General features: G+C 41.2%; 1 protein-coding gene across 3 annotated transcripts in view; it reads right to left on the bottom strand.

Moving 5' to 3' along the window:
- Positions 1–21,554, bottom strand: part of ST6GALNAC5 (ST6 N-acetylgalactosaminide alpha-2,6-sialyltransferase 5) — a 79,216-nt gene extending 57,662 nt beyond the window's left edge. Inside the window, exons 1-2 of one of the 3 annotated variants that reach the window (XM_075097893.1) lie at positions 21,045–21,554; positions 20,180–20,407 (exon numbers count right to left, since the gene is read on the bottom strand). In XM_075097893.1, coding sequence (XP_074953994.1) covers positions 20,180–20,407; positions 21,045–21,110 — 294 coding nt within the window. In that variant the 5' untranslated portion in view covers positions 21,111–21,554. Of the gene's footprint in view, positions 1–20,179; positions 20,408–20,757; positions 20,889–21,044 lie in introns of those variants that run through there. The other 2 variants (XM_075097891.1, XM_075097892.1) reach the window with 2 other exon arrangements.
- Positions 21,555–22,208: the final 654 nt, after the last annotated feature.

The raw sequence follows: 22,208 nt of genomic DNA, 5'->3' as shown, positions 1-22,208 counted from the left end.
GGCAACAAAGAACGCCTGCTACTTTTGCAGTTAGATATACTACACAGGGTAAAATAAAAATTAACACCATTGAATCATTCCTCAAAAAAAGCACATGACAATTGCATGCAAAATACAGACACTTGGTTGTGATGTTCTCTGTAGAGTATTCCAAGGATGAGAACGTTTCACCTGGATTCAGCACCTAACACTTGAGCTATGCAACTCTGTAGGACAAATGCTTAACACAAAAGTGAAAATTTCTAATTTTACTCACTATCCTATTTCATGGCTGCAAGTCAGCCCCTTAAACAAATAAGAATTTGCTGCCTTTCATCAAACCACCACAGCAGACATGCAGCAGGTCCAGCAAGTGTGGGTACAGGTGTTAACTGAGTAAGCCTTATTCTAGCCAGCCAGGCTGCACCTCTCAATCATCTGTCAGGATGCTCCTGGTCAGCCACTGGCCAAGAATAGAGAATCCCCAAGCAAACAATGCAGGCTGCCTTTCAGTCTGAGAAGCAACCCTGTGGATAACTTCAAACCCATAGGCTGCCGACTTCATAGTGAAATTATCACTTTGAATTTCATCTTTCATCTTTAAAATGAGAGTCATAACACTGATCCATTCTTTACCCTAAGGGCTCAAAGCACTTAAGGAAGAGCTATGCAAGGGCTAGGTATATCATGTTAAAAGAGCAATCAATAGAATGGGACTGTCTCCTTGTCCTGTGTTTGAAAGCACCTGGCACCTCAGAGCCTGCTCTTCAAGATGGCTTAAAGGAATAACGTTAACATAAATAAACACCTTATTCTGTAACTGTGTCCTGTTCGCATTGCCCTCGGAGCCAATTAGTCCACTGCCAGGAACAACAGCAAGGTGTGTTCGTAGCAGTCTACTTCTTATACGGCCTTGAATAAACAATTTCTCACATACTATCATACTATTTTCACTTCCGTATTAAGAAAGCAGATGAACTGCCAAACATCACACGCTAAAGCCAAATTATGATTTGCCTTCTTTAAATGCTGCTTTCAATACAAAGCATTAGATAAGCACCATTTCATGGGAGGTGCGCCCTGTAGAAAACATTACTCCTAAAAGAATATGTCTGTGGTGAGCATTTAAAGTAATGTTTGAACAATTTGCTTAACACAGGAAAATGCATTCTTTGAGGTTCTTGGATTTGTGGTCAGATGAGGCTGCTGATAGCATTTGTTCTGTATCTTCACTGTTTCTCAACAGCCTCTGTAAGAATGAGTTGAGTGTTTAAAAGTGCGAGCTACAGCAAAGGTCAGGAGACATGGAGTTTTCACCACCACTGTTTCAGACCTCACCTAAAATATACTGCTAAAGCCTTCTACGAAGTTATCAACCATATGCCTTATGGGAAAGCCTGTAACATCTCAGGTTGTGGGACCTCAATTTTCTTGGGAGGGGGTACCCTCTCTGAAACCTGGGGCACATCCAGACACAGACAGGTTCATCTTGAAATGTTGGGGGTTTAATATCCAAAGATTTCAAACTAAGACTAGCCCAGTTCTATTTTACATTGAGCCCGTTTAAAAATATTATATAGGAGAGTTCAGGTGGGCAGACATTGTGAAGTGTCCAAGAACAGCTTCACACCAACCTTTCCCTCAGCCATTAGTATAGGCTGCAGCAAACAGTACAGAACCGAACCAACTCTCTGGCCTCGGTCATCCAGCCAGTTTTTTACCCAGCAAAGAGTACACCCGTCCAAGCCATAAGCAGGCAGCTCAAGTACTCTTTGCTGGGTAAAAAACTGGCTGGATGGCCGAGCCCAGAGAGTTGTGGTGAATGGAGCTAAACCCAGTTGGCGGCCGGTCACGAGCAGTGTTCCCCAGGGCTCAGTGTTGGGGCCGGTCTTTTTTAATATCTTTATCAATGATCTGGATGAAGAGATCTAGTGCACCCTCAATAAGTTTGCAGACAACGCCAATTTGGCTGGGAGTGTCGATCTGCTCGAAGGTAGGAAGGGTCTGCAGAGGGATCTGGACAGGCTGGATCAATGGGCCGAGGCCAATTGCATGAGGTTTAACAAGGCCAAGTGCCGGGTCCTGCACTTGGGTCACAACAACCCCATGCAACACACCAGGCTTCAGGAAGAGTGGCTGGAGAGCTGCCCAGCGGAGAAGGACCTTGGGGTGTTGGTTGACAGCCAGCTGAACATGAGCCAACAGTGTGCTCAGGTGGCCAAGATGGCCAACAGCATCCTGGCTTGTATCAGGAATAGTGTGGCCAACAGGAGCAGGGCAGTGATTGAGCCCCTGTACTCAGCACTGGTGAGGCCACACCTTGAATACTGTGTTCCGTTTTAGGTCCTCCAGTACAAGGAGGACATCAAGGTGCTGGAGCCTGTTCAGAGGAGGGCAACGAAGCTGGTGAAGGGTCTGGAAAACAAGTCTTATGAGGAGAGGTTGAGGGAACTGGGGTTGTTTAGTCTGGAGAAGAGGAGGCTGAGGGGAGACCTTATCGCTCTCTACAGCTACCTGAAAGGAGGGTGAGGTGGGTGTCGGTCTCTTCTCCCAGGTCACTAGCGAGAATAAAATGGCTGCAAGCTGCATCAGGGGAGGTTTAGATTGGATATGAGGAAAAATTTCTTTATAGAAAGAGTGGTCAGGCATTGGAACAGGCTGCCCAGAGAGGTGGTGAGGTCACCATCCCTGGAGATTTTTAAGATGTGTAGACGTGGCACTTTGGGACATGGTTTAGGAGGCACGGTGGTGTAGGGTTGATGGTTGGACTTCATGATCCTAGAGGTCTTTTCCAACCTTAATGATTCTATGATTCCATTCTGCTTATCATAATAAAAGATAATACCAAAATGAGAGAATAAATTTAGAGACAGCATGGAACTGCTCTAACTCTCACCAGGGGCAAGTGTGATACAATCCAGTTCCAGAAATATTTTGCTGTTTGAATTTCTCTCGGTCTCAACCACAGGACTAAACCAGAAGTCAGCTGCAGTGTAGTAACATTTACAAACAGGGTTTATACTTAAAATAGTAGTAAATCTCTCTAAAAATGCATACTAAATATTATAAGGCATTGCATTTTTGCATTCATAAAGGGTTTCTGTACCTGTATCTCCAGTTTCAAGTTGAGTGACGCATCCTTCAATCTCATCAGACAAATGGTTGGTTTGTTTGTTTGTTTTCCTAGCCTTCTTAACACATACAAGTGCTCTTCTCCATTTCTTCAGATTCAGAATAACATATTTAAAAGGCATTCAGGAGTCACATTAACATCTAACCAGCAGCAAAAACTGTCACTTCTATTTTATCCCTCTTAGCTCCCCGATTACAAAGTTCTATTAACTGAAAGACAGCACCAGTTCACAAAGATAATCAAGAAGAAAGGTCAGTGGTTTATGAAAAGAAGTTCTGGCCTTTCAGGGCACCGCTGGGACTTGAGCTCAGTGCTAGTTCCAAGAATGAAAAGACAGAGATTCAGTGTCCCTCAGTAGTATAATCCTGGTACCGCTCATAAAACTGTTCAGATTTCAGATCTGAGGATGACCACTGAAATATCAACCCTCAAATAGGAATTCCTTACAAATGGTCACTGCACAGACCCTATCAAAATAGAATGTGACAATAAGCATTGCCAAAGTTTGTACTTTATTAAAACCTAGACCTGTTGATAGAAAAACAAATATCACTTTCAATTGCTGTCATCCTTTAATGCAGAGAATCCTAAAAAAGGTTTAAAAATAATATAATTATTTCCCCAATCCCAATTCTGTTTTAACACTATGGCTCTAATACCTTCTGCAGTGTTCTAAATTCTTGTGCTCCTTTAACAAGGAGACCCATATACAATGATTTTTAGAAACATTCAGTGTAGGAAGGACTTGGGACCTAACAATTATTAGCCCTAGACTGCAGCCTCCCACTTTTGTCCCTAATCTGTATGAATCTGACAGAGAGGGCCTGACCCTGCATGCTACTTGCCCTTCTGTCTTCAAATTTTATTGATCTATAGACTTCAACACTTCAAAGCAGAACCAGGAAATAGTCTATGTGCCAACATAAGAGAGGCGCTGTATTAGGTGATCAGCAGCTGATGCTTAACGCCTCGCAGGCCTGCACCCGCAGCACTGGCAGCCTCTGCTAATAACAATTGATTGGTCTGCAGACCTGGGTACTAATCCTGCTTCTGCTGATTTCCAGGGGAGAACTCCATAGAGTTTTAGCAGAAGCAAGATTGGGCTCTCTGAATAATGATATTTCATTCGTAGCATTTTCTGACCTTGTGCGCCTCTTGCTAGCTCTGCAAAGCAGCATGTGGGAACTGCCTTAGCCACGCAATGCTATGCTTCTCCTAAGAAATACAAAGAAAGTTAGTTACAAGGATGTCTGCCAATATAAGACCATTAGGAGATGCACAAGAGGTGATGGATTATAATAAAGACAAAAAAAGTTGTTTGAGGCTGCCTTCCCTGACAGAGTCTCAACATCACTTGATGGATTATTTGTCAGGGTTCACCATTTGTCAGTCATGTATCTAGCTTAAGCTACAACATTGTGGCAGGAATATGTGTATTTCAGTGTCTAATCAGACTGGTCTGGTTTGTACACCTTCACTCTGAAAGCTGTGCAGTCCCGCTTTTATTGCAGTTTTATTATCCATGATAACAGGATTCACTACTTGCAGTTCTCTTCTCCAACCTTCCTAATTTAAATGAGAACAGAATTGTCTTATCTTTATTTTTACCCTTTGAAAGGGAAGAGAAACATATTTACACCTAATCCATAGAAAGCAAAGAAAACTGAGGTTGTTTAGACTTCAGCTGCGTAATGTTAAGCCTGAAAAAAGGCCTTTTTTTTTTTTAAAAGATGGTACTCCATAAATCCTATATTTCTGTACCCAGTTGCTCGTATCTCACTACTGCTATACAGAAAATAATTGAAAATTTTTGTATGTGTATTCTTGTATTTATAATTTTTGTACTTGCTCTTTAGACTTTGCAAATTTTAGGCAAAGAAAACTGAGGGCTATCTAAACACTAAGCATGCTGTGGATGCCCTTACAGCCTACAGAATTTCAGACCTACCATTTTCATCTACTAGATCAAATAGTCACACCACAAGTGATCTTGCCACAATTCAATGTCCAAGGAAACTCTGGATCAACATTCATAGAGAGGTTAAGGACCAAGCTGGCAGTCTAAAGACTACTTCTACCTTTGGTTTTGAAGATGGTCTTTCTGGGTACATGGCAAGATTTTTCCTGCTCTTCCTAAACTGTTCTTGCTTCACAGGAATGTGATAGACATCATACTCAAAAACTATCAGTCAGGTACTTTATAAAAGCACATTTATATTCAAATATGTTTTAAATCATCCTATCTGTTGGTATTCTTCTGCAGTCAGGCAAGGATTTTATTTTTCTTCACACTAAAATATGATGGGATTTCTTGAATTTGCAAAGAGAAATCTGAGGTGTGCTACCATAACTCTTCTCCCCATCACTGAAATTAACGTTTTTGATTTTTAAACAGAATACATTTTAGTATGTCATATAATAGATACCAAATGCACAAAATAATGCAATACATTATAAAATATATACCAAATATGTAAGGCATAATAAATTAATGAACTTCGTATAAGTAGTTGGTGCTAGTATGATGGATACACTGTTTCCCTGAGGACTCAAGGGTGCTTATTTAATGTTGTTCAATGCCTGTATTTGCACGCCCCATTAAAGTTTATTACAGCCCAAAATACTGTGCAGCCCTGCTGTGCACATCAAATACCATGCTTAAAGAGTTAACCTACCCAAAGACACCAGAGTCGTTGCAAAATGCATGTGGCTCAACATGCTCTGAAAATCAGGTCATTTATTTAAGTGCCTGTGTACTAATTTAGAATGAGATTTCTCTCTCAGACGTAGTCGATGACACTTTGACAGAACCTGAAAGTCAAAACCAGAAGTGTGGCCTTCAAAAGCCTTGTTCAGCCACCATCTAAATCTGCACTTAAGGACTGCTCTTTCTGTGTGTCTGACTACAAACTGACAGGGGCTAAATCTGGCAGCCTCACAGGACATCTAGCATTGCCACATATGATGAAGTTGGGGGTGTTACACAGTTCAGTGAAACAGATTAGAAGGCTCTTTGGAAAGTCACAAGGTAAAGCTGTAATCTCCAATTTATGTGCTTCTCAAAATATGTGCTTAACAGCTTCTGGAGCAGGAACTGAAATGCTTTACACAGCATTTCCATGTAAGATCCCCAGCTCAAGTCCACAAATTGAGTTCTCTATTGTTATCTTTTATCTTGGCTAAACCATCCTCCACCATAACCCTGCCCGAGCACTCAAAGTGCACTTGGGTATTTTTCCATTGGGCAGCTCTATACAGCAGATCAGGTATCTCGAATCCATTTCAGGTGCGTAACTCCCCCAACCCACTGTACATAACTTCAGTGTTATATAGAACAAGGTCTGAAATTTCACTTCCAAGCCATTCATGAAAGTCAGGTATCTCAAGTGGTTGCTTGTACACCTATCCCAAGGTTAAGTCCCCTCAGTTTTCAACACTTAAGCACTTTTCAAATTCCTACCTGAAATTCCTCACTGGACTTTCAAGGTCAAAACTACGGTTTGAACTTTTTTGTTTCACTATCCCCCTATGTCATAAGGAATTAATACTCCTGTACTTTATGGCAGGAGTCTCCATTTAATGCTTCTACAGCACCTGGAGATCCTCAGAAGCAAGGTGATATGTAAGTACAAAGTATTATTATTTAATGAGTTGAGGGAAAGAACCTCGTTTCAGAAAATGGGAAGGTTATATGTGCATGAAATATAAAAACAGACACTTAAAACTATATTTGAAGGAAAACGCCAAAGAAAATTGTTACTTGTTGAGGGTTTCTTTTTCCATGATTTCAAAAATTCCGGGCTGATTAGAAAGGTACAATTTAGGCGTCTACCACACTCGGTAGTTTCTCTGTAGTATATTTTACCTATTGCCTCAATATATGACCTGTGTCACTTCATTGGAGTGTGTTCATTATGTTACCACTTTGAATGAATAACAGCACAAATTGCAGTAGCTGGCTATTATCAGACAATTATTAAAAAATTCCTCTTCACAGGTTTTAGCTAGGACAACATTAATTAAAGAATATAAAAATATAAACCTTTGGTACCTATAGCACAATACTGTAGCTCCTTACTACTAATTTTATACCTAGTTGGGGCTAAAATATTAGCTTTAATCTCTCACAATTAATTTAACTTTGCCTCCCAGCTTCACCATTCTTTTCATACAGTTTTGTCTTGCCTTGTCTAAATATGCTGCAACTATAGCACATTTCTTCTTTTGTGACTTAATGTTGTAATTTGAAAGGAAAAATGTAAGAGTAATTACTGATGTAATAAAACATGAACATACTGGAGACAACTCTATGGAATTTTAATCAGGAAATGTAGGTTCACAAAATTTCCCCTGTCCTCCTTTCAATGAGCTGCCACCCACTGCACATCTTATTTTCATAAATTTCATATTTTGAACACTTTCTGTCAACCTTGTCTTCGTATTTCACAAGCATAAACATAAAGCAAATTATGATGCTGCTAAATAAGAGCTTGAAATGCAATCTTCTTATAGACATATGTATGTCTAACACAGCTTCTCTTTTTATTGATTGCTCTGTGCAAAAATATGAAGGTGTAAATACTAGGACAGTTGATTCATTTTAATTTCTTTGCACTCAGACATGGCCTCAGTCTAAAGAAGGATCTAACCAGACTCTGACAGTTAAAGATTAACAGTCCTGCCATACCAACATGCTTGACAAAGGAGCTTAGCTTAATCCTTAAGGCTGTATGAGATGTCTTATGTGTATTACTGCGTAGGAGCACAACTTTAATAAACACAGGGTAATGTAATTTTCAGTAGTTTTGCTGATGTAAAGTATGGGATATGAAACAAAAAAAAATTGACAGACCTATTTGTTTTCCAAGGGAAACAAAAAGGAACTAGAAAACTTACTTTTTTAAAAAGATTACCTCTATTTTGAATTTCAAAGTCTCAGTGCTTTGCACACACTAGTACGCACAAAAGCAATTCCAACAAAAAAAAAGACAAGCAGATGCAACCTCATCATCCACAATCAAGAGGCAATGGGACTACAATTTCAGCTAAACTAGCTTACACACTGCTCTGTTACAGTTGTTTTTACCTCTGATCTCAGTCACAAGGTTTTCATGCACTTCCTGTGAGCACTGCACTCAATTTAAAAAGTCTTGAGAACTTAACTGCTGGTCCTTGGACTTAGCATGACATGGCTGAGATCACCTCTTGCAGCTTCAAGTGGAATTAATCACCATCATCTTTTATTTGCTATAGACCATGAAAATTAGCCATCATACCTGGAAGTTCAAATGTTAGGACGCTAATTGTCATGTTAAAATGATTTTTTTCACATTATGCACTACAAATAGAATATGTCATCTTCATAACATGCTGAAAAATATCCCTAGGAAGCAGCACAATTATAAAAAATAATTTCTGAGGAACTTTATTAAAGCTGATGCTTCTTATCATCAATCAATTTATTTTATACGTGTCTGAGAGCAGAGGTAAGCATAGTGGCTCTGTCTGGTTTTAGTATAAACTCTATTTCTAAGGTGCTCCTAACGCAGCAGTTTCACTGTATGCTGTACCAAAATCGAACCTCGAAGACAAGTTTTCAGGTCCTGTGAATTGTCTCAAATCTAAATTTGATCTGAAGATACGTGCTATTACAGCTTATATGTATATGTATGTATAGGATACGTTGCTATTCCATCTTGACAGCAGTGAGAGCTCTGATGGGAAGACTGAGAGCCAGCGGTACCTTCTACTGAAGCCCAGGATGCTGCACATTCGGTGTCTTTCATGAGAGCAGAAACATGATCCCTACACTTACAAGTGGGTAACAAGCTGTTCGAAGTTTCAAATCAGCACAGCTGGGAGTGAAAGGTGATTCTAAAGCCTCATTTCACTTTCCAGGCCAAAATGTCCACAAGCATAATTAAAGATACCCTGAAAGCTGTTCTGTATTGCACAAATTGCTGCAGATCAAAAGGGATCACTGTGCTGGAAGAAATCAGACACATTAATACCAGAGATACCCTCCTGGCCCTGATATCCCTCCTCCACATCTACCAGCTGCACAAAGGACTTCATTTATGCCCTTAAACCCTCAGGGATACATGAACACTACTCCTGAGAAAGAATATTCAGCATATCTATAACTAGGTTCATTGCTTCTTTGCGCTGTTACCAAGAGATAAAGCAGATACAGCAAAAGTGAGGAATTTAGCTCTAGTTTTGATTCTACTTGTTAAAAAACAGAGCTTTTGGCTATTCATAAAAAATAAAAGATAAATAAAAAATCTAGTAATATGATTATTACATATGGAAAGAGTAACGTTAAGGCTCAGCAGTCTTACATTAGGTAGTGAAGATACTACTAAATATTCTATCAGCAAAAATTCTTCATTAACTGAAATTAAGATACGGCAGTCAACATTTCCAAAGAAATATATATTTAAGAATACCAGAAAACACAAAGGAAAACAATAGCATTACATATAAAGTAAGCTATGTATATAGAAATAGGCATGTTACAAGCCATAAAACTCTTAGCTTCATCCTCAAACATGCTTTTTTAAAGCAAAGCAATTAAAATTTTTTCTTTGATAAGTGTGTGCCCCGTGAAAACAGCAGATTTTGTCATAAATGGTGACTTAGATGACTAAATCATGCTCTGTGAACTTGATTTAGGGTCTCACTTCAAACTTCGAAAACCTGATCCACAACATCATCAATCATATTAGGCTGCTGTACAAAACATAAATGCTGAAAAATAGTCTTTTTTGTTAAGTGTACTAAACGTGGCAATTCGATTACCTGAATTTAAGTAACAAGAGTACCGTGAGGTATGTAAGACTTCGGACTGCACACTGAGAAGTGTGCAACTGTACAATAAACCTGTTGGTTGTGGTCACATTCTCCAATCATATGAGGTAGGAAATTCTTGGTGGTGTGGCAGAAGACTAAAAATACTCCTCTGCAGCAAGGTTAAGAAACCATTAGGATACGGACTAGCAAGTTTTGCAGGGAGATGCAAGCAAATACTGACCATGCTCCATACAACCAACCACAAGCAAGCTCTGCTTATGAGTCAAGATTGTACGACACAGAGAAGCATTATGGTGTAAGCTACATAACCACACTAAATATGCTGCTAAGCCCAAGATAATAAACCTTGCCTCTTGGTCAAGCTTATTAGTTCTGGCTTAGCAACATGCTAACTGCAGCTACTCAGCTGCCAGAGCAGAGCCTGTACATCACCAACCAGCTCAAAAGCAGGGCAGAGCATGCTCTCCTCTGCTGGCAAAATCCCATACAGACATATGCTTAGACATCATGTCAGCTGGCACTCGGCAAGAGGGGAAACCCTTACTGAAGTGCTGGTTATTATGTATAGTCCCATTCATGTCCAAGGTAGTTCTCATGGATAACGTGAGCAGTATTTTAACAAATTGTCTCAGTCTTCGTAACGCTCATGAATCACTATTAAAAACAGCAAGAAATATGGAGCAGTGTTACACAGAGAATACGTAAGTAGATGAACAAATGGAAATAGTGGTGACTTTGCCACAGGTCTTTAATTTGTGAAATGTATTTTGGACAGTCATCAATAATAATGATCATTTTATGTAATATAAGTGTTAAGAAACAAATTATCTAAAAAAACCCGGGTTTTGTTATGTTTGTTTTTAAAAAAGAGTTCACCTACAGTTGTGCCGGCACAAGCAGATGAGCTGAGGAAAGACAGGCAGTATTAACTCTCCATCACTCTGGTAGCTGCAGTCAGACCACTGGCTGTATCTTGAGGTTTGATGTTCCTATTTTAGAGTCAACCAATACGCTGAGATGTGTAAAACCAACCCTTTTACAGAAGCATTAGGACTAAAATGGACAGCAACAAAATGTAGGAGCACATTTGTCATTATTTTAATCTCCAAGGATGAAAATTAGCAATGTGTCTGAAGGACAGACCCAAAGATGCCATACTTGAGCTACAGCGGAACACGGAAGGGATGGCACAGGTTGTACAACAGCACATCCTCCCTCTGAGCCTCCGCGCTCTACCTGAAGACTGAGGATAAGGCTGGGGGAGCACTGCTTCCACGCATTTGGCCAAAAAGCTTTCTCGGAAGGACTATGGAAAGTCCTGGAAATCATAATGTTTTGTAAAACGCTTTGCTGTGGCCAGATGTTCAATCTCTGCAAATACAAGGTGTACATAGTTTGGATGGCTAAAGTTAAGAACAGGTAGTATTTCAAATGCAGTTTCAGTCCCTGGTGCTGCACTTGAGAATCCTCCAGGAACGTTTTGGGCGTGTCTGCACCGCCACTTCCTAGGCACCCTGTGTAGCTTCAGCCTATTCTGACCCCGAATGCCAAAGAAAGCGCAGTGCAGAGCCAGCCCAGCTCCAGAAGAAATACACCTGCCAAAGGTCAGGATTTACTTGTGTGATACAGTGTGACTACTCTGCTTTAAAATTCAAGCTAACAAGCCTGTCTCAAACTACACTACGTAGACGTACTGCCCCAGCCTCTGCTAGTTTTGGGATCTCTGCATCACACTTTATTAGCCCAGAACCACGTGCTACCTTCCTGTCAGTTACTTCAATTATGTGCTTCCTCAGATGCTTATGTTTCGTACAAGTCACAAGGATGAATTTCATTGAAACAGAATAAAAATGTCCAACCACAGAGAATGCAATGCAGGCAAGAAAGTTTAGAAGGTAATGAGCCTCAATGTAATTCACGTCCCTACCTACAAAACACAATCTGGTATCTCAAACTGGGAGAAAATGTTTTAACCTCATGCAAGCAAACTGGTAAGTAGCATGTACTCGTCGATGAATGCAGTCTCCAGAAGCCCATTTCTCAGTGAGCCATTTCTTAAGCATAACAATATTCTTTTAACTTTCCTGTGCACAAAGCTTGATAGAGATGTACATTTGCACGAACTCGCACTGTTGAATTTTTCTTTTCCTTAGAGATAACTCTTAGACTGATGCTCTGCTGAATGTTATTACATCTACTTTTATGACCTGCTATAGCTGAGGGCAAGATATATTCTAATTTAATACTGTCCAACAGTACAAAATTTACAGAATATTTTGTTTGTGCAATATTAACATCATGCCAATACCTGAGGATGCTGACAACATACTAAAAATATAATATTTGCTAAACAAAAATGCATATTCCAAAGGTATTGACTGTTCACTGAGAAACGTTTTCCTCCTCTTTTCTGGGTTATTTCTTGCTAAGCCATCCATTCTGTAATGGAAATTTTTCTACAGCTGCAATGAATTCTTAACATATTGCTTTCTACGACGTAGTACACATTTATATACTCTTGTTCTATGTTACTTGCAATGGTACAGATTATTATTAAATCTGAATTAAGAAAATCTGATCTATGCTGCCTGTATACCATATAAATCCACTACTGCTCCTTTTTCTTTCACAATGAACATTTTGCACTAGTTCACCATCGTTGTGAAAAAATACTCTAGTAACCTGTTAAATATAATGCTTTGCCCCCTCTGTATTAAAATAACCCAATCTTATTCTGAAGTTTTCTTACAAGGTTCCAGTAAGAATATGGTATTTGTTATTGCACTTAATATACACATTGTGCTTCTCTTACATTGTATGTCTCTCTGAATACAGGCCAGGCACTAAGAGTATTAACAGATTTGCCTAACCTCAGTTCAAATGTGGTATATTCTCTATAGGAATGTGTATGTGCTTCTTGGCACCCAACTCTGTCTGTCATGTAACACCATCAAGGGACACCTCAGAGCTCCACTTCTCCATTTGTATTTTGCACGTCTGTTGCAAACAGACTCTCTGAAGGCAGGTTTCAGCTTTGACTTGCGCCCTCACTTCTTATGTGACTGGTATTCTTAACTGTGGTTGGATATTTTCAGAATGACTATGGAGAACACTTAATAGCAGTTTCTGAACTGAAAATTTTGCTTTTCCAGCTGATAGCAAACTTCAGTAATTAACCTGGTCTTAACACTTTAAACTTTATCTGCTAGAGCAAGAGAGTGATGACTAATGGAGATTGCTTAGGGACAGAGTGAGGTGAAACACCATGATGCTTCATCTCACCTTCAAAGTAGCTTTTGTGCTGTCATATCTGCTTATATCAGCACCAAACGACTGCTGATTTGATCATAATTGCCCTAATTAGAAGTTCAATTAATACACTGAGTTCTTCCTATCAATGCCACCTCAGCATCAAGGATGTGCATATGGAGCGTTACTGAGCAATACAGGTTAAACTAATAAGGAAGGTCACTGGGAAAAGGAAACTACCAGCAGTCTATTGCTCTGAAGATATCACATAGTTAGGATGACACTCAATATCCACTTATGCCCCAGGACAAGCAGAAAGGGAGAACTTAAGGAACTCTATTGAGAGATATCCATCAGCTGTGAACAAAAATGACATTTACTGTCATTGAAAATCTCATTTAGTTCATACTTGCTTCCACTAAGGATTAAAACCCTTCAAAAGAACACTTTGTCTTCACAGGAAGATGAAAAGAGCCTAAAATGCTCACAGTGAAAGACCGTGTACAAAAAGTGCATAATACGGTAACTTTAAATGGTTATCAAATATAATATACTTCAGCACATACTAGAAATATAAATGTGGTCACTGAAACTAATGACGAAAATGCAAAGAAAAAAAAAAAAAGGGGTTTTGCACACGAGATAGGCAAATCTCACTAGCAGACAAAGTGTCACTAACTCCCTGCCTGGAAGAATATTTTGCCTGGAAGAATTTTCTATGTTCGCAAAAGAAGATAGGGAAGCAGACAAGGGAAACAGACAGCACCCACTTATTAAAATGTGATGCACAGGATATTCATAAAACAGGAAAGAATTTAATCATAAATACAGGAAAGTATTTAATCATTCTCCACTTTTCACAACCCAGGATAAAGGCTATAATCCAGAATCAATCAAAAATCAGAAGTGCAAAATAAATAAAAACATCTTCATGATACTGCAATTTTTCTTCTATAAAGAAAAAAGAAATAAAGAACTTTGTATTTGTCAGTTGTAAAAACAAGACAACAGGTTATGACCAGTTTCATGGTATCAGATATTGCTGTGAGATGTGACTTTTTTAAAATGTGAGAAAATTAAAACACAATTCTGCATTAACCATCTTGACCTGACCATATACCTACTACTTATGTTTGTACTGAAATCAGTCATCAAGATTTTGTGATACAGTCTCTGAAAAAACCTTTTTGCTTCAGTTTCTATGTAAGAACAAAGCTACATCACAAAATGTCACAAATTATATGGGGCAAGATTTTCACCTGGTATAAACTCCAATACTTTCTCTATTTTCAGTATAACAACAATAATTTACTCTCCTTTATCTTTTTAATAACCAGGAAATGATCAGAACACAGCTGGTTTGGGGTTGGGTAGGTTTTTATGCACCACGTTACATGAATGAATGTAATAACACTACATATTACATGCATACCAGACATTTCAATTTCTAGGGACATCTGAATATTTAATAGTACCTGTCTTCCTTTTAGACAATTCTTTTAAGCAGCAGGTCCTGACCTCTGCCTGGAGTCACTACCTCTACTAATTAGATTTCATCTTTAACAGCCCTTATTTTAGAACGAATTAGGCAATAGTGACAACTGTAAAATATTACTTGTTTTTATTATCCTGACAACTAACATTTGTGTTCTCCCAATTCTGACTGGAGTCAGAATTCTGTAAAAAATCTGTCCAACTACAGAATATGGCCTTCTTCATAAAATAAATGCATAAACTGTACATCTAACCGATACCCATATGTAAACATTTAAAAATATTTCAAGATATTCCAAGTAGGAACAGCGCCAAGCTAAGATTACCGGTTATTTGCAGAGGTGCCAAGCAACCTGGAAAACAGGAAAACGTACCATGGTTTCCCATCATTGTTGTGTGCTATGCATTGCATACTAGGTATTATCATTTAGCACACACAGAAGCTGCTAAAAAAATTCAGACAGGGGTCATCAAAATGAATGAGTCCAGTATTATGATTTGTTAGGCTGAAAAGGCAGAGTACTGCAGTTCCTCGAAAGCAAGAAAATATAAAGCACAAGATAGTCATTATTCAAATGTTGGGTAAATCTGGTAAAACAATTGTTTCTCCTCTGTGTTTGTGGATATTCAGTTATATGGTACTGGTTTTTTTCTCTGTCAGCTGTATGAGGGTTTTAATAAACCTACAGCTTATCAGCATAAAAGGTAACCACAGTACCTCAAAATCATAAAAAAAACCAACCAGTAAACCAACAAAACACTGAACAAGGTGCTTTTTGGACTCACATCTTGCCTAGATCTCCAACAGATGGATGCGTCCCCCAACAAGGTTATTCTAGAATAAAGTCTCCCCCTTGTGGATCTCTCACATAATAAAAGCTCCATCAAATACTTAATTGCATAATAAAGTGTGTGTTTCTTCCTTTGCAGGTAAGAATTTCAGAGGCAAATAGGAATATGGTTTCCATGGTACATGGTTTTACTTCAACTCAGTGGGCTTGATCCCACCTCAGGCAAGATAAACTGTTGCGTTGTAAGATACCTTATGACTGTGTGATAAATTCATTTGAAAGACACTAAAACCCTTGAAATAATTTAATTGCTTCCCATCCCCACATAAGTCAGTTATGAAGGTTGGTTTAGTGACCACCCCCAAACTATTCAGCCCAAAACCATCAATGATTTAACTATTTATGTAAAAAATTGAATTCTGACCTCTATGTAATACTCATTACAAAGAATATCAAACATGTCAAGATTCCCCCCTATTTTAAGTACACAAAGTTTACTATCCTTGAAATATAATTGAAATATAATTTCACCCCGGAACAATTTATTCTGTCTCAGAGATTAAGGAGCTATACCAGTATTTGCAGAATGACTATTCCTCAAGCACATAATTAACTACATTGTTCTCTGATCTGCATGAATTTAAAGGGATTACAAAGATTTCTTTCCATATGATAATTTGCATTATCATAAACTAAGAAATCATTGTGATCACTCAAATTATCACGTTGATCTCAGTGCTCTCTTAAGGTATTTAAACTTGGTTCTAATAAATCACACACTTTGCAAGATATTTTTTTTTTTATTTTCTAAGAAACAAAATCCTTGATGGTGTGAAATATTATTCAATTACATACGTGACAAACTCATATTTTATTCGCAGTGCCAACTGTTGGGTCCATACTGGGTAAAAAGCTTTTTAAGTATCCAGAGACATGTCCTCACATTCATTGCAGAATAGTAATATAATGGTTAAATATTTATTTCTTGCAAGTTCTGGAATAGTGCTAGGTTTCCTACTTTCATTAACAGTCTCTTATTTGTATGCAGTAATTGCTTTAAAAATATTAGCATTGTAATTTCTTGCTAGCACTATGATAAATCAACAGAAAGTCTTATCCCCATGCCTCCTCACGGAAGAGCATAATTCTGCTTCCCTCGATGCCAGTGACAAAACCTCTTTAATTTCAGGATTACACTCAAAGAATTCATGAAAGATGTTAGTTGACAGTCTGGGACTCTTGTCCTTTCTAATTGCAGAACAGATGCAAGAGCTAAGTAGTGCTACACTCTGCCAATGTGCCTCTGCAGGAAGCAACAGTTCCTCAAAGTAGAAGGGTAGCTGCTACTTCTCCGCTTTGTTTCGATCCTTGACCTCTCAATAGCAACTCTCAGCAAACTATGTTTCCAAATGTGAGAGGTTTTAGGGTATAAACATCTGGCTCTTCGGAGCAAAAAAAGCTATCATTCATTCATTTCAAACATCCATCAACAATGAATGCCAACTGCTGTTGGTCTGGGACATGCAGAGGCAAAATGCCAAGAACCAACCTCTGAATCTGAATTTTCTTGTTTTAAGGGTTCAGTTCAACAAAAAGTTTGCACTGCTGAACTGCAAAAGGTTGCTAAAGCTAAAAACATGGGTTCTGATCTCTGCCTTGTTTCAGGGAAAAAAAGCAGTAAGAAACAAAATATCACAAATTTGACCAAGTGACAAGACACTCCTCCAAAAAGACTCTTCAATCCAGTAAAGAGTATTATATATTTTAGCTGTACTCACAGAGACTGCCTGCTTATCTTGACAGGATGGATGAGGAACTACAATTCTTATGAATATAAAATAAAAGGAGGGAAATAATTGGTAATTACAATATTGCAAGCTATATTTTTAAAATCATTGGTACTTTATTAACTACCTTGATTTTCTGGCAAATAGTCTCCATACATGATCACCCAGCACTACTAAATGAGCTGTACTACTAGTAGTGATGGGCTTTTATAATACATGGTATTCCACAAGGTGGAAAACGTGTTAACTTTTATCCCTGAATGTCTATACTGCCACGTAACACATCTTCTGTACGTGTCAATACCCATATTGTAATTATGGATTAATAATAACACTAGTACTTATCATATAGCTTCCACATATATGTGCATACCTACTCATTAAATGCATCAGAATGGGTACAACACCACAAACATGAAACTAGGTCTTCCTATTGAAGCAAACTATGGGATCCAGAAAAAAAAGTCTTTCTAAAGTTAAGAACATGTTTCATCTCCTAGATGTGAATGATCAAGACATTTAGTCTACTGCTAACTGTCATTCATGCATGACCCAAGGATGAATTTTGTATAACGGTCATTCAAGCCGACAGCTAATTCCAAGATTCTATATGGTAAATTAAGGAAGCTGTATTGTGAAAAATCTACCATCCATTGTCATGTCACACTGTCACCTCTGTGCCATCAAAATAACATGTAGCATTGCTGAAGTCATTCCCCCCTTACCTTTCCAAGCCTGTTGTCCTCATACAACAGGTACTTTTCAGCTCCTTCCAGACCTCCCTGTCTTTTCAAATATCTCGTCCTTCTCACAGCTACAGAATTTTATCTTGCTCTCTTCTTGCAGCTCTCCTAATATTCCTTAAACCTCCCTGATTCCTTCATTTTCTCTCACTTTTATGCTGCTCGCTATTCAAGCTGTCTTCTCTGCAGCCTCCAGTGTCCCACCCAAAACACATGTTCTCTGAAAATGTTCACGTTTCTCAGTTCTTGCAATCTCTCTCCCTATTCTCATCATCCCTGATCCTGCATCCTTCTTTTACCAAACCATTAATGCCTGCAATCTTTTGCATTCCCCATTTTTTATTCTGCAGGAAACCTATGTATTTTGAGATTGAAAACCCATGTTAAATACATGAGCCTTAAAACACTAAAACAAATACACTATTAAGAGTCAAATCTGAGCCCTTCTCTCCCCCATCATCCCCTTATGGTAATACAGTGTCGTCACTGCTCTGTGTACCACAGTGGCACAGCTCTCTGCATGATCTCATGTGCATTAAAATAAGACAAAGCAAGCTGGGAACCCAGCAGGGGCTGCACCGTCTTCTTTTTGACCCCCAGAAGTTATGTAGAAAAGTTATTAAATCTTCAGAAGGTTATAACTGTGAGGCATGAGCTATGTGAAATGAAATTCAGAAATGCAGTATCTGTGGGTTCTGGGCCATATTACAATATATTAAAAAGCCAGAGGATCAGTTTTCTCCAAAACACAGGGAAACATTAAAATTACCCTGGAAAATAATAAACACCGAATAGTGATTTTAAGTGCGTTCTATTAACGAGGGGTGTTTGGGAGTCAAGAGAAATCAATGTAAGGGGTGACCAGTGTCAGAAGGCTGCTCACATACACACCCTAAAAACCTGTTGATACCTTTTCAGTTATTACTGTTTATAAACATCATGTGCAAATATATCTACACCTCACCACTGCAGTCATGTTCAAGAAGAACAAAAGAATTGAAGGAGAACACCTCACAGAGCAGGGAGCCCCATGGCCAAGCCTGCTTTTTCTATACAGACATTACATTGGAGAATTTCCAGGAGAACCATGTAAGAAAGCAGATAAAGCCTACAAGGGACCGTCATGAGCTGTTTTTCTATGTTAAGAGACCTACAGATAACTCTTGCATAGAAAGTAAAGCCAGAAGGAACAATAAAAATCTCTGTGTATCAAAGTCACTGATCTTCACACAGCACCTCTAAACTGAGCTCCGTAACTTGTTTGACAACATATCTTTCAGAAAGATGTCAGTCTGGATGTGAAAACATGAGAAAGTTAAACCTCACTTCTCACTTCCCTTGCTTATTTTTTACAGCAAATTTTTATTGCAAGAAGTGTGTGTACTAAACGTTATCTGGGGTTTTGGCAGACAGGGTCCTTGGAATTTCCAGGAAAATGCAACAAACTGAACACTGCACAAGAAGTAGAGGAATCTGCCTTCTGAGAAAATCACTGAACCTTGAGTCTCTCTTGAACGTGGATGTGCCACCTTGCTCACTTTATGTCATTATGTCTGTCCCATGAGATATCAAAGCTTAGTCTGCCTATCTCTGGTAAACGGGTATTACAGTCTGACAATCATGTGTCAAGGGTGGGACAGACATAATTTTGTTCACCATTAAAGCGATGCCCCCAATTTCTAGAATGGAGACTATGGTTGACAACTTCTGCTTCCCAGGAGGAGTATGAAAAGGAATCTGGGCAGGAGACACTGTCAGTTCTCTTCAGTTTCCCAAGACAAAATGAGCTGAGAATAAACACCTACCTATTGACTTTCCCTTCCAGTAACTAAACTTCCTTCTTTTAACCTTTCCTCATATTGTCTCAAACGTGCATTTGTAGCGTACCTCTGGCATCCAACATCAGAAACAACACTTGACCCTCCATCTTCTACTGGGCAAGGGAAGAGAAAGCTAACACACCCCAAAGGCCTAACAGCAGGCTGGACACCGGGTCCCGTTAATCCTGGCACCCAGGGCCCGGCACGGCGGCAGGGAAGCCGGCCCAGCCACCCAAGCAGCCCATCCCGCCGGGGGAGGCCCCGGGGGGGCGGGAAGGAGAGCTCTGCGGGTCCGAGCTCCGGGGGGGCCCGCCGGGGGGTCGGGCCGGCCCGGGGCGCCCGAGGGACGGCCCCGCGGCCGGAGGCTCACCTTGTGCTCCAGGACGCTGATGTAGCCCTCCAGGAGGCCGGCCCCGACGGGGAGGGCCGGGCGGTGCTGCCCGCGTCCCGGCGGGCGGCTGGGCACCGCCGCCACCTGCTGCTGCTGCTGCCGCCGCCGGGGCTCCGGGCGGCCCCCGCCGCCGCCGATGCCGCCGTACATGAGCAACAAGCTGGTGCACATGGTGGTGAGCGCCAGGCAGACGGCCAGCCCGTGGCGCTGCGGGGGGCAGAGCGAGAGAGAGGCGGCTCAGCGCGGCGGGGCCCTGCGGGGCGCCCCGCTCCCGCCGCCCCGCTCCCCGCAAGTTTCACGCCGCCAGAATCCCGGCAAAAGTGCGATGAGAGAATTGGAGAACACCTCCTCATTCCTCCCCCGCCGGCCGGCCCGCCTTGCTGCCCCCCTCCCTCCCTCCCTCTCTCTCCCCCGCCAGACCCGCTTCCTTGCCCCTTCTCCCTGCCCGGCTCCCCGCACCCCTCATTCCCGTGCAGCCGCCCCCCTTCGGGCGCCTCATTCGCGCACCGTAACGAGTGTCGGGGACTGCATGTAGCGCTCCCCACCCGCGCTGCTACCTCCAGCCTCGTCCTTTAAGCACATCGGCTTTCTATGCGCTCCTTAAAAGGCACACAGACACAAAACCCCCCAAACCGCCAGCAACACGAATAAAAGAAAGCAGGCGGAAAGTTCTTCGCCGCCGCCGCCGGGGTGTTGCTCGCCTTCCCGCGATCCCGCGGAGCTGCGGGGCTGCAGCCCGGCACGGCTGGAGCGTGTGCAGGGTGCCCGGGGCAGCCCCGCTCCGCGCCGCTCCGCTCCTCCCCGCCGCCGGAGCCGGGATGAGCAGTGCCAACAATGCACTTACCATCAGGGTCTTCATTTTGTGCGCCTCCCGGCCGCCAGTCCTCCCGCTCCCCGCTAGGCTCGGCATGGCGGGGAAGCCGCAGACATGGCTCGGCCAGGGAAGCGCCGCCGTGGCGGGGATTAGGGGGGAATTACACCCGGCCGGACCCTCCGAGCCTGCCAGAGCCGGGTCCTCGGCTGCCCCGCCTGCCTCCGCCTCCGCCTCCGCCTCCTCCCGCCGGCGCAGCGGCGGCTCCAGGGCAGGTGGAAGTTAACTTCTGCCTCCCCCTCGGCCGCGCTGCTCCGCCGGCGGGCGCCGGGGGCGGCCGCGGCACCGGGCACCGCGCCCCTGGCGGGCACCGGGCACCGGCAGTGGCTGCCCCCCGCGCTCCGGGCTTCGGTTCTGCTTGTAGCACCGGGGCACGACCCTCACATGACATTATTTGGGTTTTTCCCTAGCGGAAAACCCGTGGCTCTCCCACGGCGAGCTGGGTCTGCCGAAGCTGGCGGCGGTGAGGAAGTACTTTACCTTCACGTTAGTAAAAAAAAAATCGACGCCCTCAACTCCTCGTGAGGCGCTGATAACACCCTTTCTTTCCCAAGCCCTAAAAACAGGTTTCAGAACCTCTTGACAGAAGCTTTCTTCATTTCTTAAAGCAAATCTCACGGGCTTGCCCTTCGTGCCGTCTTTTTGGTTTCTGACGACAACGCTTTCCCGCTCTCCTTTCATAAGCATCCTCCTAAAAATTTCTTGGGGTTTTGTTGGTTTGTTTTTTTTTTTTTGTTTGGTGGTGTGTGTGTTAATGGTGTATAGTTCAGTTGTGAAAACTTTATTAACAGACCTCAAATTACCTAGATCTCTCGCTCTGGGAATTCCAAGTTTATAAATGCGCCCCTTCAAAACAAGGCATTTTAAGGCTGATTTCTTACAAAGTTATTAAACTGACAGCATAGAATTTTTAAAAAAAAATCTATCTCCTAATCATGAAGATATTTCTCTTAAAATTACTCATGGAAATAATAGTTCTAATATATGGCTTCACATCTAACCTATCACTATACAGCATTAAAGATTACATTAAGGAGAAAACGATCAGCAGGCTAACTCAACCATGGTCACGATAGCAGCTTTCTCAAGGTTGGAATTGTCAGTGAAATTCATTTTTTATCTTTACTAATTCATTGG

This window comes from Phalacrocorax aristotelis, chromosome 6 (assembly GCF_949628215.1).
Source record: "Phalacrocorax aristotelis chromosome 6, bGulAri2.1, whole genome shotgun sequence".
Lineage (NCBI taxonomy): Eukaryota > Metazoa > Chordata > Aves > Suliformes > Phalacrocoracidae > Phalacrocorax > Phalacrocorax aristotelis.
The sequence above is the reverse complement of the archived record's forward strand: the minus strand, read 5'-3'. Positions and strand labels throughout refer to the sequence as shown.